Here is a 22,997-nt window from a genome sequence, read left to right on the forward strand (position 1 = left end):
TCACGGGTCCTTTTTCAGTCAGAGACCGGTGGCTGTGTTTAATTAGGTCGATTACACCTTGTCAAGCATTACAAAATGGAGTGCATGGGTCAGAGGGTTTCAACCCATTAAAAGGGCCTCAGCTCCTAATGAATATGATGTAAAGCGTCTTCAAGCAGCATTCGTATTGACTTTAGAACAGCAGCAGGGGACAATTTGCTACAAATTTCACACTGTTTCGGTTAAAAAGCCCAAGTGACACGTTTTTATGGTTTATGGTCTGTTGAGCGGTGCTCCAGTAAACATTAAAAAGCTTTTTATATTAAACCTCGGTACAACGTTGTTGCCACTAAAACGCATTACATCGTACAGCTGCTTCTTACATGCTATCTGATCAGGCCTGGATTGCTCGATATATCTGAATGAATTTTGTATTTTATTTTTTTTACCATAGTTGTGGATGCAATATGTCAACGAGCCTTATAACCAATTGTGAAAGAGTAAAGAGTTCAGCCCAGTCTTAACCATGCTCCAGGATTTCCATTTTAGTGTAAATAATGCAAGCTAAGTCCTACTATTATTTAACATTTCAATACATTTTTAAACACTACAGGGTTACTATAATATTGAACTATTAACTTTTCTCCTCTCATGCATCGCTAGCTTTTATAAATCATGTGATACTGTGATATATAGAAAGAGAAGGAAGATAAAAGAACAGACAAGTGCAAGCAAGACTGAGGAATAAAGTAAAAGAATGATTGATAGAAACAAGGACACATAATAAATGAGTTATAAAGGGGGCAGAGAGACAAATGAGATAAAAAAGTATGAAGGGGACCAACTGAATCCTGACCAATCCATGTGTTTGGATCAGTTCTGGCATCGAACAAAAGCAAATATCCAGCAAAGGACTAGCATAACATAAAGCAGTTACTTTTACCAACCTGCAGGTGATTGTTTTTTTATATCAGCATGTCCCAAAGTGATTTATAAGCATTTTGTACCACAGCAATTTGCCACTGATTGTTTGTCATGTTCATTAATACTTTAAAACTCTTTCACCAACAGCATCATTTGTGGTATCTTAATATCTATGTCAAAGTATTTTAAAAAACACTTGATTTAATCGGTTATCGGCAAGCACCTCATGGAAGCGTTTTAAAAATGTTGTTATATATTCTAGCTATTAATGAGCATGTGATGTGATATTACCTACAACATAAATCCTTATGCTGAGCTGAGTCCGTTGATATGTCACATGTCTGTGTTCTTGTAGTTTTGTAACCCCACCAATTTTGCCCTTCCGCACATCAATATTGTTATCTCCCATGATGCATTTTTCCTCACAGAGCTGTTTACTTTGATGTATAGCATGCCTAGAGTCTTTGGCCTTTCACACAGTTCCAGTGACTGTGAATGCTTGCAATCCCCCATTATTTTCTAGGGGGCAGGATTATTGCCTACTGTTCATAATTCCCTTTGAAATCCCGTTCGTGTTAAACAACAACTCATTTATCTGTAGTCTTTAATTACATAAAGTGCCCAACATGCAAGCGAGTATAGAAACAGTAATATCTTAAAATGAGAGTGTTAGTATTAAAGCTGGGATTTGCGCTGGAGCCAGAATTACTGTCAGAGCTGTTGTTATAGATGATAAATCAACACCTCCTGTATATCGTATAATGTATAATGAAGGTATAATGACTTGGAATAATGCACCAGGCATTGGTATTAAATTTATTGTGTTGATGCAAGAGTAAAAACTCGAATAAGTGTCCTGCCTGTATCAAGTATGTTCTATTTGGGAAGTGGTAAATGCTCTTGGTTACTGATCGGAAGGTTTGGGGTTCAAACACAAGTACGTCTCTAGGTTACGAATGTAACCCTAGTTCCCTGAGGGAATGAGACGCGGTGTCGAAACACTTTGGGAACGTGCCCAGGTGTTCACGCTCTAATATAATGTGTGTGATCAGTCAAAAATTGGACGCTGGCCGTCACCGGCGGGGTGACGTCACGACCAGAAAATATAAAACGCATATCGGCTTCTGTAAGGGAGAAAGAATTCCTGCAGGGACGCCGGAGGTGTGGCATAGAGATGCAGCGTCTCATTCCCTTAGGGAACTAGGGTTACATACTTAACCTAAAGACGTTCCCTTTCCGGAACTCAAGCTGCGTTAAAACGTAAGAAGAAGTCTCATAAGAAGATGTTATAGAATCAACAATCCACCTGCTCAAAATCTGCTTATTAGAGGGGAGGCCTCTCTTGGGAGGGCCGTAGCAGAAGAGCAGCTGATCAGTCTTTCTCCAAGGACCTGTCCTGTCCTTATGGTCGTGATGTCACCCCGCCAGTGACGGCCAGCGTCCAATTTTTGACTGATTACACACATTATTTCAGAGCATGAACACTCGGGCACATTCCCAAAGCTTTTCAACGCAGCTCGAGTTCCTGAAAGGGAATTACCAAGCTGCCACTCTTGGGCACTTAAGCACGGTACTTAACCCTCTGTGATCCAAGGATGCTGTTTCATGGCTATGGGATATGTGAAGAAAGAATTTCACTGTGCCATAATGTACAGTACATGTGACAAAAATAATGAACTTTTCCACTCCATGTACTAAACTACTAGCATCTTTGCTATCATTTTGAAATCTCAGAGTGGATCGAAATGTATATGGCCATCTAATGATCGCTTATCTGCGTTTGTTTAATGTATCCTTCCAGATTTAGTTGTTCAATTCCTGTTATAATAAACTTTACTCTTCTGGCAAGGCTTTCTGCTAGATTCTGTGTCGTATCCATAGGATGATTGGTGTTCATTCAGATGCAAGAGCATCTGAGCAAAGGTTTTCAGTAACACAAACCATGTACTTGAGGTAAAGTAGAGATACAGTAGGTAAAATATTACTTCTGTAAATGTAAAAGTGTCCTTTTAAACTTTTACTTGAGTAAAAGTACAAATGTATTTGCCTTCAAATGTACTTAAATATCCAAAGTACTATGATTAATTATGGCTATAATGTTCCTAATATCATTTTTGTCACTTCCTTATTTAACTCAGTTTATGTGAAAAGACTCAAATGTTCCTCTCAGCACACCAAACAATGAATAGAATGATATTAATGAGTCAAACACTGATTGATGTCTATTCCAATTATCATTTCAATAGACCAAGCATTCTTTTTAACTACTTCAAACAAATTGCGCAAAAAAGGCAACGGCCGTTGTGGCAAATTAGAGTCAGGAGTTTCTTCCATCATTTATTCCTTTTTCAAAATGTTCTGCTTGTTGTTGAACTGACGCCAAACTGTATGCTGATGATAAGTAGATACCACCAAGCGCTAATCAAAACAAGTTTACAACAGAGCGTGCGATCGACCCTGATTGGTGGCTTGCAATTGATTTCACAGAATGTAGTTGAGTAAAAAGTAAGAAATTTGAGTTTGAAATGTAGTAAAAAAGTAAAAGTCTTACCAAATGGAAATACTTTAGTGAAGTACAGATACGTAAAAAAAAATACTTAAGTACAGTAACAAATATATAATTTACTTTCTTTACTGTATACTACTGCTGACCACACAATGTTTAAGATAGTTAATAATTTTCCAGAACATCTGCTAGAATCTGGTAGATCAAATAGTTCCTCAAATTGTTTACAATTGCTGCCCTATTAGTCCGACACCCACAGCTGCCTATTTTAAATATTTGATGCTCTATTTACATTGACATTGAAATTTTTTACCATTAGGCCAATTTGAATATTGAATCCTGCATATTGTGGAGCTCCAGTCTTGGAGGAACAGAATCCGTGCTGTCACTCTGGTTTAGTCAAACACTTAATCTTAATGTGGGTGCAGAAACCAGAGTGGACCATGTGTCCTGATCTCATAATGTTGGGAAAACCTGACACTGTGTTTCATAAGCCTGGGGATACCTTCTTGTTTTGGTGCTGATCTTCAGTGTAACGTCTGTAAAGCTGCTTTCACAATTCTTTCTTTAGTAACACTTGCTAACTTTGCTAAGTCATGTCTAATGCTTTTAGACCTAAAAAAAACAGAAATGAAGAAACCTGTCCAAGGAGGACAAAGTAAATAGAATGCAGCTATCATTGTTAAGTTCAAGATTATGAGATTTATGAGATCTTTAAAGCGAAAATATTGAGGTGAAAACAGTGGTGCAGAAGGCAGCGTTTTTACTCAGGGTCTGTGCAGTTACTCCTGGGGTTTCCTCTGTGTTTTCTGGTTTCCTCCTACCTTCCAAAAAAGGTACTGTTTGGTGGATTGACTTTGCAAGCTGCTGCCCTGTGATGGCACTGCATCCGATCCAGTGCGAGTTCCCGCTTCACACACATTGTTCCTAAGGGTGGTCTCTGTATCCCCTACAGGCCTGAGCAGGATAAAATTATTTAACGAAGATGAAAGAAAACACTGTAAGGCGGTTTTTTTCTAGGGACAATCCATATACGTTTTTTTTGTTTTCCGGAATTGCAATTCATACAGACACAGAGAATCTGAAAAAACTTCACACAGACTATAACACGTTTTTAGAATAATAATAAGAAAAAAAAGCAAAAGCAAGCATCACTATTCAGTGCGAATCTTTTAAATGCAAATTCATATATTCATATAATCTGCTTCAATAAGTTCATGACCGAGATATAAAAAATCCAGCCTAAATGAGATGCACAGGACATTAATGTTGCTCATTTCTCTAAGCTTCGATCGCCTGACTCATGATTTATTTGCTGTAAATTGGACATGACTGATACCACATCCGTGTTTAAGCCTTTACATAATTCGGTAACTCATGCTTTGAAACACGCTATCGTTATTTTGTAGCTTTTTCTCTCTCTATCGCGCTTTTTCTCTCTCTCCTTTGCTTTGATCTTTCCGACAGTGATTTTATAGACATTGAGATAATTCACTGTGGATCTCTCTTCCTCTGGTCTAAAAAAAAAGAGGGAGAGGAGACAAAGAGATGAAAGCATGGGACAGAGTGGGGCTCAGCCAGTCCTCACTATAAGCTCTGTCTGTCTGCCCTAATTCAGAGAACGAACATTCCCTCAAGAGTGGCCAAACGGCATGAATGGAGGAGAACGAGGGAGTGAGGGAGGGAGGGAGAGAGAGAGCGTTAGAGCATGAGAAAGAACAGAGATGAATTAATGCATGGGAGTAGATGACGGTGGGGATGGGTTATGAACTGTGGAAGAGGAGGAGCAAAGTCGTCGAGAGACCCAGGGCAGAAAATAGAGGGAAGAACAGAGGGTTATTGAGAATAATGGAGAGAAAGAAAACAGAGAAAGTAAGACAAGACAAGAAGAAAGGACAGGGAAGGAGAGTAAGGTGTGTGAGTGAGGTGTGAGGGAGGATGATGGACAAGATGATATTGCTTGCTGTGGCTATTCAGCTATTCATCTTTTTGCTAGGATTCTTTTTGCAGTTTCATCTTTAATGTGCTTCATCCAAGGATGTGCCTCAAATCATATACTGGATGTAACACAAGCCTCATGTACAAACCCACTTCAATCGTTTCTAATATTTCAAAACCTGAAAATGTGGCTAAAGGGACCTAATGATCACACCCATCTTTGTTAGTTAATTGTATAATTCCAGATTTAATTATTTTTGCCAGAATTTGTATCATATCTATAGGGATTAGTGTTCATTCAGATATTTAGTGAGATCAGGTACTGATGTTGAAGGATTTCAGGAGTCACTGGTTTGGGTTCATCCCAAAGGTATTCAGTGGGTTTTATGCAGGACACTTGAGTTTTTTCACTCCAAACTTTACACAACATATCTTCATGAAACTGCCAGTTTCATGAAAATATGATGTGTGAAGTTTGGAGTAAAAAAACCCAAGTGTCCTGCATAAACCCCACTGAATCCATGAAGATCTGCTTTCCATGGGTTGGAGTGATAGATCTTGACTGTAGAGCTCTGACCTCAACCCTATTGAGCACCTTTGGGGTGAATATGAATGCTGACTGCACCCCAGGCCTCCTCACCTCACCTACATCACTACCTACTAATACCCTTATGACTGAATTAGCACAAATCTCCAGCACATGGCTGGTCCATGTGGTCCGATCCAACAGACGAGCTCCTGTAGCTCAAACTGCTAAAGAAGTTAATGTTGGTTTTAATAGAAAGGTGTTTGAATACACAGTGCATCACAGTTTGTTCCAAATGGGGCTGCAGTCTGTAGCCCATGGCCATTAACATATTACGCCTGATTTGTACACACCGATGCACTCTTTTGATTATATTCATATAGAGGATAAATTAATTTAAAATGGAAAAATCTTGTGTAGTCATGGATATGTTACATTTTTTCTGTAATGAGATGCTGATTTTTCTTGAAGGACTCAGAACTGTAGCGTCAGTACATTTATTGCATTTGGCAGATGCCGTTATCAAGACCGACTTTCAATAACCTTATACATGTTTATACATGTTAAGGGTCTTGCTTAAGGTGACCTTTTGATGAGAAGTCTTTCATCTCATCCAATGAGCTGTTGTTATACTTTGCTGTCTTATGGACAGACATTTGTATGAGTTTGTGCTTTTTTTATATTTGTTTTTGTACCTTATTGACATTATTCAATGATTAGCATGTTTAGTGGCTATTTAGCGCAGGTTAGCTTTTTTTTTGTAAAATACCAAGCAATTCTATTCTGTTTCTGTGGCCAGATGTGTCGGTGAGTCTGCTATCGTTGATGGTGACCGCATGTGGCCTGGCTCTGTTTGGTGTCTCGCTCTTCGTGTCATGGAAGTTGTTCTGGGTGCCATGGCGCGATCACTTCTGGCCCTCCAGCTTGAAGGAGCAGCAGGGCGAACAGCAGCCAGTGCTGAACGAGGAGGAACTTTTGGAACGTGAGTACAGCGCCGATTTCTTTAAAGACACCTCCGTGGCCACGCTTGTGCCCGAGTCAGCCATGAAGATCAGCCACACGTCACCTGACATCCAACTGGAGGCGCAGACCAAAGCCAAGGAGCACAACCACGCGCACATCGCACGCGTGCAGAGGCAGATTACCGACCCTACTTCATCCGTCCGGTAGGCCTGGTGTTGCTTTTCTGAATTAAATATCATTTAAAAAATATACTGAAAAAAATTATATTGAGTAATGTCTGTAGTGAAAATGTGAAAATGTTTGTTCCAGACATGTGGAAAAAGATTTACACAATTTTCTATTTACCGCAAACTGGATCAGTCAGGCAAGACATGTTCAATGTCTGAAATGTGGTTCAGTATTTTGCAGTGGAGCTACAGACAAAAGATAGTATTGCTTATGTAATAACTATTGGATAAATAGTAACTAAGCATTTTTCACATACTTGCTTTAAAACCTCATCATTACGATCTAGAATTCTATTAGGCTCTTTTGTAGCAACTCTGAATACTAAATTTACAACTTTATTTACAATACCTTCACTTGCAAAATTTTCAACTATGCAATTCTAGCAAGTTTAGTTTAATTTCCTTTGTTTTCTGGCATAATTTGATAAAATTATGCATTATAGAGTAGGAAATATAAGTAGTCCAATGTGGCTGCCACTGAAATGTACAGCGTTTAGCTAAATACAATCAGATATAGGGTTGCAAAGGGGTGGAAAATCTCCAAGAATTTATGGCAATATATTGGAATTCATTAGAAATATGGGAAAAATTATATAAACTGTGTCCTATACAAGCATAAAAATAAACATTGTGTTTGATCGTAAGCTGACATGCATTTCAAGAAATTATGTGTGTTATGTTATGGAGGAATGCACATAAATCCGGTTGTTTTACCCAAGATTATCCTGCAAGAACATTTTGAGTTTCCTGTTATAGGCTAATATGCAATGTTGTAAATTCTCAGTTTATTCCCATTAATTTCCATAAAAAGTGTCCAGTCTTGAAAATTTCCAAAATTTTGCAACCCTAATCAGATATCCAGTTCAAGTATATACAAACTATTAATAAACCATTTTGTTGGTAAAAGAAAAAGATATGACACAAACTACGAACTTTAATGTGTAGCTGATATTCATTTAAAAATAAACTTACACTCAGTCTAAAAAAATATATATACATTGTGGCTCCTTCAGTAACAGAAAGCAGCTCAGAAGACTTCTTCGAGTAAACAATCTGTAAAACTTTATTTTGCTTCAATGGTCATCATCCAACTATCAAGTCATTTCCTGTCAACCCTGAACGATTGTTATGCTTCAGCTACACTAATAAAACTTGGCTTAACAAGATTTCTTGACATTGAGGACTGGAAATAGCTAACAGAAGTACACCCGCTGGTTTTCTTATTGCAGACATAACTCCATCCGCAGGCAAATGAACCTGTCGAGCCCTGAGTTCAGCCCGGCTCAGTTCCAGAGACAGGAATCGTTATCCGGGCCGGGTCTGGGCCGAATTAAGCCGGAGCTGTACAAGCAACGCTCTGTGGACACGGACGACGGTCGGAGAGCGGACAGCTGCGGCCGTCTCCACTTTGTCCTTAAGTATGATTGTGACCTGGAACAACTGATCGTGAAGATCCACCGGGCCGAGGATCTGCCCGCCAAGGACTTCTCGGGTACATCGGATCCGTACGTAAAAATCTATCTACTGCCTGAGCGCAAGACCAAGCATCAGACCAAAGTGCATCGCAAGACCCTCAACCCTGTGTTCGACGAGGTCTTCTTGTTTCCTGTGGCGTACGGCGAGCTGCACGCTCGCAAGCTGCACTTCAGCGTCTACGATTTTGACCGCTTCTCGCGCCACGATCTCATTGGCCAAGTGGTGGTGGACAACTTCCTGGATTTACCTGACTTTCCAGGAGAGACGAAACTCTGCAGAGATATTCTCTACGTTACTGCGGTAGGTCATTACTTCGGTTTAAGTTGTGCATATAGAGCTGGTGATGAGTTATTATATTTATATTTTTTATGTTCCTTATAAGTTGATATGCGTGATGTATATCAAATCCACTAACTCAGGACCAGATCCTGTACATGTACAAACTTAAGAGAAAGGCCGGCGCTAGCTAACGGCAGAGCATTTCCTAGGGCCTTGGGCTTGGGGGAGGGGGCGGGGCCTCCATAACCCTACCAAAATTATACACTAATTCACTAGTTACATGCAGCGTAAGACAAGGCTCTTTATCCATTTGATATCAAATAACTGGCACTTACCTGAAGTGGAACCTTCTGAATTCATAAAGAGTCTGTGTACAGTAATGAACAAAATCCAACTGTTCTGCATACTAACCTGGTGGCGCCCAAACGAATGCATCCCTTGGGGGCTGCTAAGCAAAAAACAGCAAAAATTTAGTTTTCATGTAGTTTTGAATAATATATCATCCAAATAAACGATGCCTTATCCTGTCGATTTGCATCAGCGCCATTTCTTGATGGATTATTATTTGCGGATCTGTAGTTTAAAAAAGCGTGAGCGGCGTGGCGTGTTAAGACTTAAGATGCTTTAAATCCAAGCTGATCGACTGAACATCAACACTGCGTCAGGAGCTGACTTTCAAAATACTAAAGAAAAAGTAGACTAAGAGCTGGTACAGATGACCTTTCTTTTTTTTTCTTTTTTTTGATTATTATGCACTTTTAAGTAAATATACAAAAATGTGGATAACAGGTTTTGTATAAATAAAACGGTTAGAATTTTTTTGTTTTATGTGCTTTTAATTTATTCTGAAAGGTGGAGGAAAGGAGACCCGGGAGCTTCCAATGACTTCCAATAGGCCCTGCTTAAGAGCACTCTCAAAAAAGTCTTAGTGGAGTACGAGAGTATTCACAGGACAGTGTTTTAGATCAGCAAAAAAACAAGCCTGCCTCTTGTGCTTGATCTAATGAATATGCAAATTGAGGCTTTTAACTACGTACAGGATGTTTTCTAGGACAAATTGATGTCATTGTGTGTAAATGAACACACCGGAAGGGCAAGTATTCATTTTGTCTAATCCAATTTGGCAAGGCTTGTTACGTTAGGAGCATTTTATTATTAAAAAAAGTGTGTAACTCTATAACATGATTAGAAAGTTCCTCAAAAAATGAGAATTTAACATGAAATATTCACTAAAACATCATTAAAAAGTCAATGCCATGTTGTCTTTCTACACAGTTCCACCTTCCAGTTTGGTTCCCCCTGGGTCATTTATTATGTACAGTACTTCCTTTAAAGCTTGTGAAGATGGTTGACTGAATGTTTTTGAACTGCCAATCATGCAACGCCAAGGAGTGGCGTTACACTCTATATCACACCCACTTCTTAGGTTAGGTGGTAGTTCAAAGGCTCTGAGTTCAAGAACCTGTGTCGCCAAGCTGCCACTCTTTGGGCCCCTGAGCAAGGCCCTTAACCCCTTTGCTCCAAGGGTGCTGTATCATGGCTGGCCCGGTGTGCTGACCCAAGCTCAATAAACATCACTCGGCTGTAATGTACATGTAACTGAGTAGTTTCCTTCTTTTTTTCTGATATTAAAATGATGGAGTGAATGCTTTTCTGTTTTCTCAAAAACCAAAACTTTTTAAAAGCCAAACTACTGATTAATTACATTTTGCACATCATCTCAGAAAGCTCCTCTTTTTTTAAGAGTGCTTTTAAATTTACATTAGGGCTGTTCTGCTCTGGCATACATTATATAGCGGTTATAAAAAAGCTGCTCTGCTGGGACGACTTCAAAAGCGTGCGCACACAAGCTCTGTTGCCATCCGCCCGATTCTTAACCCCTGGCTCGCATTGAAAAATCGAAAGGACGTTTTTGTGCATTGATAGAAATGCCATATATAATCATACGAACCATAAATAAAAACTGCGTACTTTGACAGCAGCACCCAAAAGAATCGATGCCTAATTGGATCAAAGATACGAAAGGATGCTTCAAATCTACTCGGTTTTATTCTCATCTGTTTATTTATATATATATATATATATATATATATATATATATATATATATATATATATATATATATATATATATATCCTCTCCGAGAAGGAGCGTCGCCTCAGCAGTAAAGCCAGCTGCCACCTGCATGGAGTTTTTAACACCAGATCGATAACTGGCGAATGGCCTCCTGTAGAAGGTGTAAAGCTTATAGCCGTGCTGCTATGAGCTACAGTGTGTGTGTGGGGGGAGGCATCATGAAGAGGTTAATTACTGGACTGAAAGAGTCCAGAAGTCTTTATTTATCATTGATTGTGGAAAAGGTTAAAATTGTTCAGCGTTTCTTGTGGAAATGTGTTGGACGGTCCTTAATCTCAATTACAGGAAAGTCAGGTCAGTAATGTGCAACAAGCAAAGCGAAGATCTGAATGAATCTGAGATCCAAGTTAAACGAGCGCTGAGGGATTAAAGCAAAAGCAATGGGAGCGTATTTCCTTTTAAGTCGATTGTTTCTTTATTATTTCTTCATTATCATCATCGTTCTTGATTAGGAGGCCAAGTCATCGTGGCATGCTCTCAAATGCGTCCTTGTTGAAGCAATAAAAATGACCATGAAAGGATGATAATTGCTCTGTTGTGATGCTCGCAGCTCTCAGCGTTATTTTGTCGCGGACTGCGGAAGGATAATGGGAACATAATGAGAGTCTGGGTGCTTAGAGGTGTCACTTTGTTTTTACTGTTTTTTTAAAGGACGTATTCGGAGCTGAAATTGTATACCGTGTAAACATTTAGCAGCAGTTTTGCCTACAAGACAATTTTTTAATGAGAGCTGGGTAGGTTTGGAGAACATGACAGCTCGGCCAATTAGTGTCACATTTTCCTGCCTTCGGCTTGTTCTTCATCACCATTTGTACCACAGAGGACGGCATGTAACCGTGCGTAGTAAGTGTTGCACAACCTCATCCGAACCATGTTCAGCAGTGTTCAGGTAGAGCTGAAACAACCCGTTATGGACTAAACTACTGGGATGCCTGACACTTTTCCAGCCATATCTATTTCTTCTCCAAACTGTTACCACAAGGTTGGGGGCACATAACTGGGATGTTATAGCAGTTAATTTTCCATTCCATGTGAAATAGGAGATCCAAACCTGCTCTATCATGAAAGTGGCCCTTTGTGTAGAGCCAGCTACATAAAAATATGCTCTACATGGGTTTGGTGTGAAAGGTCTCCTTCTATGGAGCTCTGATATCAAACCTGTTAAATACATTTGGGATGAATGTGAACACTGACTGCACCCCAGGCCTCCTCACCTCACCTACAGTACATCAGTACCCGACTTCACTAACACCCTTGTGGCTGAATGAGCACGAATCTCCACAAAATCCACAAAACATTAGGCTACATCTTAGGCTACATCTACACTAATCCAGATAAATTCGAAAATGGCGTTTTCATCTACAAACGCTCCGTGTCCACAATGTTGCTTTCAATCATTCCCTAAAAGTTGCTCACTCACACTGAAACAGCTAAAACGCTCACGTCCCTGCACTGCGCATGAGCAAATCCATAAGACGTTTCGATATTCGAAACGTCGCGGCAATGTCTAAAAATAAATCATAATTATCGAAAGTCTGCATTTTCACAGTCGTTGACGTGAAAACAGCGTTTACAAATGTATCCACATTGGAGAGCGTTTTCAAAAAGCAATGTTCTCGCTGATTGAAAAAAAACGCTGTCACAGTGTGGTACAGGGAGAAAAATAGGCGTTTTCAAAACCATGTATTAGGGTGGACATGTCCGAAAACGTTTTTTTCACCAATTGAGTTTTTTTTGTTCTAACAAGGTTCTGCTTGGAACTGTGAGGTGAAACGTTTAAGCTGCCTTTCGTTTTTTTTTTACAAGAGGTAATATTTTTTACATTTCACATCCGTAACATTTCTTTTTCGCAGTTTAGATTTAAAGAGTCTTACTCAAGGGCTTAGCAGGAGTTCTCTAGTAGCCTTGTTCTATGAATGTGCTCTATCGCAGCCGGGCAGCTTGTTTTCAAACTGCTCTCCACATTGCCACAGCAACAGAGCTGATCCTCAGCACCAAGCACTTGGTCAGGAGCCAAGATTCAGTAACATCAGGGGCTTGGGGGTGGCATCGTTTTCTTATCATTACAACAACATGGATAAGTTGAGCATTGAACTGGATATGATACACTTGGATGCACCAAACACCATGACAGGGTTAAGTGTTGTGTTGTGAATTCGCAGTTCATAGTTCATAGTGCAAAACTGACTGAATGAGTAAAAATCTAAATATTTATTAGTTGTTTTATATTCGGATCTAGAATTCTGCTTCTTTAAATCGCAAAAAGATAAAGTTGTGCGATGAGTATGCATTCATTTGTATGAAATATTTTGTACAGCGAGTTGAGAGAGTGTGTGTGCAAATTATGTGCATTTGTGACACTTTTTTACTAATAATGAAGCTGTTGGTGTTAGCTCTTTGTGCTGCTTTTTGTAATATTTTTAATTTCAGCTTTTTCATCATGAGTTCATGAAATTAGTCTTGTGTTCAAAACATTTATTAAAATGAACATATTCATCATATAAAATACATGCCACTAAAAACAACCTGTGGAAAATACACTGGGGAAGTGGTCACTTAGTGGTTTAGATGTTTGACCTCTGATAAAAAGGTCATGAGTTTAAATCCAAACACCACCAAGCTGCAACTGCTGGGCCCTTAAACAAGGCTCTTAACCCACAAATGCTCAATTGTATGAATGAGATAACTGTAAATCCAAAAGACGATCTGCCGAATAGTGTGAATGTAACCAGTTTAGCTTTGCAAGGGCATTTGAAAATATTTACAAAACCTGCCTAAATTTGATTGCGAATGGAACTGTTAATATGTTTACAGTTATTTACAAGCCAGTTTATTATTATAGAATGGTGATTACAATAATTGAAGCCATATAATACTGTATGTATGCGACAAATATACACTATAATGGAATAAAGTTTGTGGACACCTGACTATAAGATTGGTTTGGATTGACCATAAGATTGGCTTTTATTCCCAGTCCACATTTAGTCCCCGTTAGCTGTTAGAAAATCCATCACTCTTCTGGGAAAATGTTCTACTAGATGGATTGGAGTGAGTCAGTGGAGATTTTGGCCATAAGGGTGTTAGAAAAAGTAGGTACTGGTGTAGGGTTCCAATTCGTTCACAATGATGTTCAGTATGGATTAGGTCAAAGCTCTTTAGAAGGCCTTTCAAGATCTTTGACTCCAACTCAACAGCATTTCTTAACAGATCTGGGCTTGTGCAAAGAGGCATTTTCATGGTAGAACAAGTTTGAATCTCTGTGCTTCACACATGCTACTGCATCCAAAGACATCCTGTAGAAATGTGTACCTCCAATTTTGTGGTAACAGTTTAGGGAAGAACTTTATGGCTGGAAAAGGCCAGTGCTCCAGTACTTATGTTCATATAGTGTATATACAATAGTTAGTTCAGACATATATTTGATCACTGCATGTAAAGTGCTCTTTAACAACATACAATGCTGTCCAGTTTAAATAACATTTAGCTTTTTTCATCTATGTTTGTTCAGCTTTAATCATCTCCAGAGTGATCAGGAAAGGAGGGTATCTACTTACAAAACCTCCCACGTCTGATTATGCAGGCCGGTAAAAAAAAAAACAGTTGGCTAATTTCCTGACAATATGTCTGAACTCATTAGCACTCATCCAGCATCGATGGCTCACCCTAAGCATCTGTTTTTTAAGCATTTAAGAAACCTATAAGAGGATAGTAGGGCTGTCATTGGGTGAAATATTTATGGTATGATTATGAGAAGTAAATCAAGATGGTTGTATTGGTCGTCTAAACCTGTTTCTAACTTCACCAGTTCCCTGAGGTGGTTGCCTGAACTTTAATGCATGCGAATCTTCATTTTCAGTTTGCTCCAAATCAATATGAACCAAAGTCAAGAATAAAAACTTTGTATATGCTTTAACTTGATAGTTCATTTTTAATAGAAATTAAAACACTGATTCGAAATAGAAATGTCGCTATGTAATGTTACTTAAAGGGGTGTGGCCTCTTTTAATATCCAGGGATAAAGAATATTCCAAAAAACATTTTGTTGTAATTCAAATACAGGATATCATCTTGAAATAACCAGAAGTTATATGTGATGAATGATGAATTTCATGAATCTCATGAATCTCATACATTTTGAATGATGAATGGCTCTAATACCGAGTGTAAAAGAACGGTTTTACAAAAATCTTTGCACATTCCTTTGTACTGTAGAATATCGTTTCCATTATATCTCTTCCACTTCGTCAGCAATGTTCTTTGGTGAGTTTCTTAGAAACATTCAGCAGCAGAAGTAGCAATGTAACGTTTAAAACACTAGCAGATTACATGGCACTGGGCAGCTTTTTTTCCCCCCTAAGTGCTTCTGATGGTTACTTTAAAACCCTACAGTGCACAAGCGCCCTGCCCAGTCTTTTACCCCAGCTGGCTTGATCGTGTGGCAGAAACTGAGGTTGCTGTAGCGTGATTTAGGGCAAGTCCTGAGGGAAAGGTAGCAAAACAAGACACACAAGGCATTAAAAAACAATTGATCGGGTACATGTGTAAAATTGGTAGACGTTATTGATCTCTATTTTGAAAAGTGGAGTAACCGTTTGTTCATACTCTGGGAGTATTTCAATCGTACTTTTGATGCTAGAGGTTTGCAATAAAATTACACCGAGCATCCGAGGCTTTTCTAACAAACATATATAGGTCGTATCTGTTGGGAAATGCAGCAATGGATTAGTATGTACATAAATGCATAAATCATTTTCAAGAGACCTGATTATGACCATGACTCCCTACATGTGAAAAGAGCTTTTGTAGAATCAAAATCTGCAAGTAGATGTGACATGAAGAAATTATGATATTAGAAAATGTGTGCACGTGCTGGAGCTCGTTCTAGGGGAACACCAGAACTTGGGGATATTTGAAATTTGCAAGCGGTTTTCTCAGTTGCACTTTTTTGTTTTTTTTTACAAAATTCACAGAGCACAATTGGGAGTAAGAACCCCTGTGGCGATACTACAGAGGAAAGTATTTCCCTGTTCTTTCGAAAAGTAAATGAAATTAGAGTCTGCAGTGAAAGAAGAAAACATCTGCTGTTCACACGTGGCTTTCACACTCTCGGTACACACTTTTCCTTGTTGTGATTAAGTTTCCGTTCCCATCACTTCCTTTACTCGTTCTCATCTTCACCTTTAGAAGTCTACGTGTTTAAACAAGGCTATTCAGCTCAGGATCATGCCATTAGGTAGCGCAGAGAGATTCTTGGAAAATAAGACAAACATTTTATTCCGGACTATAAAGCGCACTAAGCGAAATATAAGCCGCACCCACGGAATTTTACAAAGATGTTTATTTTGAACATAAATACGCCGCACCTGTCTATAAGCCGCATTAGTCTACACTGAAACTAATGAACTTTACACAGGCTTTAATGAAAGACAGTGTCTGTTACATGGCTTGTATCTAAACAGTAGCCTACTAAGAAAGTCATTGTTCACTGTCTTCCTCCTTCCTTTCACAACTATTTCTCTCTAGAGTTTTTCTTTTGGCATCGTCGTGCGTTTAAAAATCACCATCGGTGAAGCTTTTCTCCCGATGCCGTGCAGCTCAGAACACAGGTGAAGTGTGTTTTCATGCCCGGTTGTTTTCAGCGTGACGAATGATTCGCATTTCCTGTAGACAGTCCGAGTGAGCGGCAGGTCAAACGTCAGAGGAACCTCATCCATATTTATGATGTGGTGCGGCCCGATTCAGTGGGAGCGCATCTGATTTAATATCAAGAGTTTCATTGGTTCACCTGAACCCATTCGGCAATTTCATTGGTCTAATGTTATGGGGCTCAGTTTTTTTGTCTTGAAGTTTGTGAAACCGAGAAAACCCAGGGAAAATCCATAAATTAGCCGCTTTGTTGTTTAAGCTGCGGGGTTCAAAGCGTGGGAAAAAAGTAGCGGCTTATAGTCCGTAAAATACGGTATTTCTGCTCAGTCATTTTCATATGGCACATATCTATGTACCTATATTTTGTCAATATCCACATGTGACCCACAATGCAATTCTGCACATTGAGTTAAGGGTATTGTCACCCTCCATAATGCAGTTGTTATGACATCACTATATTTTGTTTAATACATTTAGTTAGTGCTCTACCTTGTCCTGAGATCTCAATCCTAACAGGATATTCCACAATCATTCCATATCGGAGTTCCTGATTCTCTGGATTAAGTTTATTGGTGAACAGAAGTGAAGTAAATGTAAATATTTACTGCCTGACTACTAAGTCACCAATTCCAATATGATTTGAGTTTAGCTTTAATTCAGAAATGTCAAATATCACTGCTACAAAGCTGCGTTCAGATTTAGAATGCAAATTCTGTGTCCTTTTAAGATTACACCAACCAGGCTATGACAATTATAGCATTATGAGCAGTGAAGTAGATAACACTGATTATCTCATTATACTGACACCTGTTAGTGAGTGGGATAGATTAGTCGGCAAGTGAATATTTTGTCCTTAAAGTTGATGTGTTAGAAGCAGGAAAAATGGGCAAGCGTAAGGATTTAAGCGAATTTGACAAGGACCAAATTGTGATGTCTAGACGACTGGGTCAGAGCATCTCCAAAACTGCAGCTCTTGTGGGATGTTCCCGGTCTGCAGTGGTCATTATCTATCTAAAGTGGCCCAAGGAAAGAACAGTGGTGAACCGGCGACAGGGTCACGGGCAGCCGAGGCTCATTGATGGACGTAGGGAGAAAAGGTTAATGTTGTAAAGCTCAATGATTCAAATCTGTTTTAGCAGGAAAAATGGAAACATAACACATATTAGGCAGGTGGTCATTATGTTATGCCTGATCGGTGTCTTTTTTTTTGTCACACTGTTCGATAGCTTGTTCTTCATGTTAATGAAGGTCAGCAAACTTCCTCTAATGATACACAAGTATTAATCCAAGAGCTAAATACAATTTTAATCAAGTCTTGTTTTTATGATCACTTCACAGTTAAAGCGCCACAGAATCTAAATCCATTATTGTTCTCTAATTAGGCTAATGCTAGTCGCACTGGGCACAATGTGCAAAAGAAATGATTAGTAATTAGTAAATGTTCCATCGTTTACAATTACTATATTAGAATATCTAAACTTATTAAGACATTCTTATACAATGTCACAATTTTTAATCACGACATTATATATTGGGTACAGAGTAACCTAGCAACAAAAGCAAGCCTCATAAATGAAAAAGCACCTCTGTATGGAGTTGGCATTAAGTTCCCTACTCACATCTGCTGCATGTGAGAGACTTTTTAACACCGCTGGCCTCATTTTCAATCCAAAAAGCATTTAAATTAATTCCAAAAAACTTCAATAACCAGCTTTTGTTAAAAAAAATATTGGCCCTTTCTGAGACTAAGAGGTGCATCACATCACCATCAGCTCTGAATATCTGTTTTTACTTTAACTAATCTTATTTACTTAAATTTGATTTGTCCATTGAATACAAATGATTTTTCTACTTTGTGACATTACACTGTAACTTCCTTTGTTAACTAAGGATCCCCTTTTTGAAAGATTGCTTTATTACTTTGTTTTTTTGACTGACTTGTTTGACCTCAGTTTCATTCTGGCGTGTTGAAGAGGCTGTTGTGTTGATTTTGGTTCATGCAGTGTTGAGGTACATTCTGATTTGTATTTTAGGAAATAAAACCTCACAAATTAACTGGTTTTGGCTTTTCACCAACATGCTATAGTATGTTATGAGGACTAATGAATCTTTGAGCCTACATTCAATATGACTCAAATATTCAAGCAATCAGATACTCGAGAACTTTAAGATAGCCCATTCAATGTCTCTAGTAGCAGCAGGTCTTACTATTGGTTTCACTGATGGTTTACTTCCCATTTTGTTTACAATATTGGAAACTATTCCCAGGCCATTTAGAGCATTCATTCTCATATTTTCCCTGATCAGGTCTTATCAATTTTACTGACTTAGTTCATCTTTGATCTGCAGTTTCTATTGTTAGCATTTGATCTGTAATCAATAATAATAGATCTATATAAAATCATCTCGTGGGCCGGATATAATTGTACGTCGGGCCGGATTTGACACTGAGTTTGACACCCCTGATCTATGTGAAGATCATGATCATGTTAATGATTTCTCACAATAATTATCATCAATGATTTAACAAGGTAGGAATTAGCTATTTTTAGAAAAGGCTCGCGGGCGACTCGTGGTCTTTGCGGACGACCTGGTGCCCATGGGCACCACGTTGGTGACCCCTGATTTAAATGTACATACTGTATCTGGCAATTAAAACTCTGAAATTCTAATATGTCATCTCAAGCCCAAATGATTTAAACACCAAATGCCACTCCAGTATTTTCAGAGGGAACAGATATGTGCTATGTAACTTTATATGAAGTTATAGCATTGTTTTCCACTCCCTAGCACTAGCTTACTCAATGGATCAACAAGCTTAAACAAGCTCAAGCTTTCCTACTTTACATTCTACAATTCCATTTGAGCTCTGAGCAATTGTTCCTTTTAGAAACTGTGGGGATTTTCAGTGACAGATTCTTTAGCACACGCTTATTTTGTCTGCCTTTTCTGATTAGTTTATAGTTTAATTGACTTCTTTGGGGTTCATGTTTGGTCCAAGTGACAACAAATGTAGAAAAAGTAGTGAAAACTTTGAAAGGCCGACACGGTCATAGTTTGCTTGATACATTTGCCAAGCTAAATTGTAATAATAGTTCACAGTTCGCTTGCCTTTTTGCTGTTTAAGTATGATTCAAGTGACAACAAAGAAGAAATCTTTAGAAGTCTTTCAAAGTCATAGTTTGCTCATTATATTTGCCAAATAAAAAGTAATAAATTACTCTAAATATCTGAAGTGTGGAAATTCTTTACTTAATCTGTAGTTAAAAATGTGTGAACTGAATAAAAACATACAGTGCAACAAAGAAAAATAGCCCTCAGGTCACACATTTTAAGTGTCAGTGGTAAATTGGAATCTGTTTCAACCAAGAAACTTTAATATGGGTAGTTGAAGCTAACTAACATCAGCTTTATTTCTAAATAAAATGTTTGCTAGCATTGAATACTCCATCCATAAAAACTTACAATTCATTTTTTTTATTATTATTCCTTCATGCACCTTCAATATTATCAATATAATCAATATAATATTACCAGTGATGCTGTAAAAGGAGCATTTACAATTATAAAAATTGTTTTGTTTCAATGTTATTCAGAAATTGCAGATATTGTATATTTATTAGTTAATATAAGCAACACACCTTTCACTGTTGTGTAGCGAAAAGTTGGCTAGCAGTCAGTGATGGCGAGTTAGCATGGTTAGAGTTATCCTAACATACCTCTATTCATTTTGCACTTATCATACGCAGTCAGTGTCAGTATTTGAGGATGACGTACGCCATTAAAGGCTTCTTTAAACAGCATAGAAAGGTTAGAGGAGCTCCAGGGGGAATTGTGAGCCCAGATAATCACCCAAGATGGACTGCCTGTACTCTCTCTCAGCCAATATTGAACCTCTGCACAACCGTGCTGTAATCTCATTGACTGCGTGCGAGTGACCATAATTTCACCGCTGACTTGATTTAAGTGCTTATGAGAATGGAGGCGACTGTTATCCTATAGTCTACAGACGGAAGGGCGTGATCAAATTAGCGAGCCTGAGTGGAGCGGTGGATTCTCAAGGCCCCATCCCTTAATGCCTAGCTCACACAAAGAGGCTGAGTGCTAGAAACATTTGCACATAGTTAAAAACACCTGAAATGTTACTTTGCTTTCCTGATAAACACTTTGTGTGCATGTTGTTGTTGTAAAAGTATCAACAATGGGGCTTTGCAATGGTGCTTTACATGAAATGAAGTTACTGTAATCATGCTGAAAAGCTTATTTTCCTAATTTCTAAAGGTGTTCTACTGGTTAGTGTATGTTGCTTTTGTTCGTTTCTTGTTTTGAAAATGAAAAATAAATGATGAAATTATTCTGTTGAAAAAGTTTTTTGGGGTTTTATGGGACTCTAAAACAACGGATGTAAATTAACTGATCAGCCATTAATGAATCATTCATCAGCGGCTTCATAACATTCTGGCTTCCGTCTGAGAAGTTCATATGGATCACAACATGCTTTTTAAAAGCAACAAGAGAGAGAGGAAATGGGAGTCCAACACACTTCCTCGGAACAAACTCCACCCTGCCCCATCCCTCCATGCCCTGTCCCTTCCTGCCCCATGTTCTACTAGATTATATGCGATCTCTGTATATGTTGCTCTCATTTCATCATATTATTTATCATTTGTGCAAATAACTCCAGAGTGGACATTTCATCCTAAGAAAAAAGCTCCAATAAAATTCCCTTTTACTTTCAGATTTAGAATTGGATGTTAGATTGGAAGCACTTTAGAAGCACACTCTTCCCGGCGTTCAGCCGAAACCCCAACGCCTTTATATGGGCGAGAACGTCATCTCGATGCCGGATCGCCAACTGCTCTGATTGAGCTAGGATCAACCAATCGTTGATGTAGTTGAGGATGCGGATGCCCTGAGATTTTAGGGGAACCAGAGCCCCATCCAGACATTTTGTGAAAGTACGGGATGAAAGGGCAAGGCCAAACGGAAGAACCTGGTAATGGTAAGCTTCAGCCCCGAAAGCAAACCTCACGAGCTTCCTGTAAGAAGGAAGGATGGATAAATGAAAGTACTCATCCTTTAGATCTAGCATGACAAACCAGTCCTCGGATCTGAGTTGAAGCACGACCTGCTTGAGAGTCCACATCTTGAACCTGAGTCTCATCAGAGAGCGGTTCAGCTGACGTAGATCTAAGATAGGACGCAACCTCTCCCTTCCTTTTGGAAACTATGAAATACCAGCTGTAGAACCCGGACCACCTCGATGGCCTCCTTCCTCAGGAGATTGTTCACTTCCTGTTCCAGGACTAGAGCCTGCTGGTTACCCACCAGGGTGGGAAGAATCCCATGAAGACGAGGAGGAGGAGTAGCATCCCTCTACAGTGTGCAGGACCCACTGAGAAACATCTGGAAGAGCTTTCCAAGCTGCCAGAAAGTGCCTTAGGGGTATCAGTCTCTCGAGACTGACCTCCAGTGTGCCTAAAGCCAGGGCAGAGCCCCAAGACAGCTCTAGGGGTGGCAAGATCCCCTGGACCACAAAAATGCTGGGTGGAGACTAAGGAGAAAGCTCGCTGGAGCTGGCCGTGGCAGGGTTAACCGGCCAAGTCCCTGAGGGGGCCGAGGCAGGGCGGGCACTGGATACTGCAGTGCAATGTGCCCCTTCACGGCCAGATCCCCAGAATGTCCTATGTCAGGACCTTTTTCGCTTCACTGGGGTTCGGCACAGACAGGGGGCCCCAAGAACTGGCTTCTCCACTTCACCTCAGCTAGAGCGGGGGCATAAATGCAAGGAGCGCAACCGACTAGCATGCTCTGCTCCCAGTAATATATCCAGTTTTTTTTTTTTTCTTTTTCCTTCCTCTAATGAACAATTGACAGACAATTCAACACATACACACAAAGCGCTTTGTGAACAAACAGAAGCTGCCGCTGCCTTTACTCCATATGCGTTTTATACTTTAAACACTCGGCGCATTCCCAACACATTTCGACACAGTTTGAGTTACTGAAAAGGAACTATATAAAGCTTTTTTAAGACTGTAATTCCATTTGAGCCACTTAATATTTCCTGTAGGAATTCCCAAATTTAGCATTTCAGATTATTTTGCATGCTTTGCTTGTTTGCCTTTTTGAGTAAATTCACTGGTTGTTTGCATTTTCTGTTTGTCCTGACCTGTTTTTCCTTATCGCTTTTTCCAGTATGCTGTCTTTTGGACCATACACTGAATTTCTAATCAGTTGTTCCATATTCGTCTTTTGATCTCAAGCTCAAATGCCTTAAGCAAAAATTGAAGAATCGGCCCTGCTGTTCCAATACTTTTGGTGAGGACTATATATGTGCTATACTGTATATCCAGCTGATTTGTTCAACTTTGTATTTCCAACAAGACAAAAA

General features: G+C 39.2%; 1 protein-coding gene across 2 annotated transcripts in view; it reads left to right on the top strand.

The window, feature by feature from the left end:
* Positions 1-22,997, top strand: part of syt9b (synaptotagmin IXb) — a 50,609-nt gene that overhangs the window by 14,617 nt on the left and 12,995 nt on the right. For both annotated transcript variants that reach the window (XM_046850543.1, XM_046850544.1), the window contains exons 2-3: positions 6,673-7,039; positions 8,293-8,839. In XM_046850543.1, the coding sequence (XP_046706499.1) occupies positions 6,673-7,039; positions 8,293-8,839 (914 nt within the window). The remainder of the gene's footprint in view (positions 1-6,672; positions 7,040-8,292; positions 8,840-22,997) is intronic.

The sequence above is a fragment of the Silurus meridionalis genome, chromosome 5 (genome assembly GCF_014805685.1).
Source record: "Silurus meridionalis isolate SWU-2019-XX chromosome 5, ASM1480568v1, whole genome shotgun sequence".
Taxonomy (NCBI): domain Eukaryota; kingdom Metazoa; phylum Chordata; class Actinopteri; order Siluriformes; family Siluridae; genus Silurus; species Silurus meridionalis.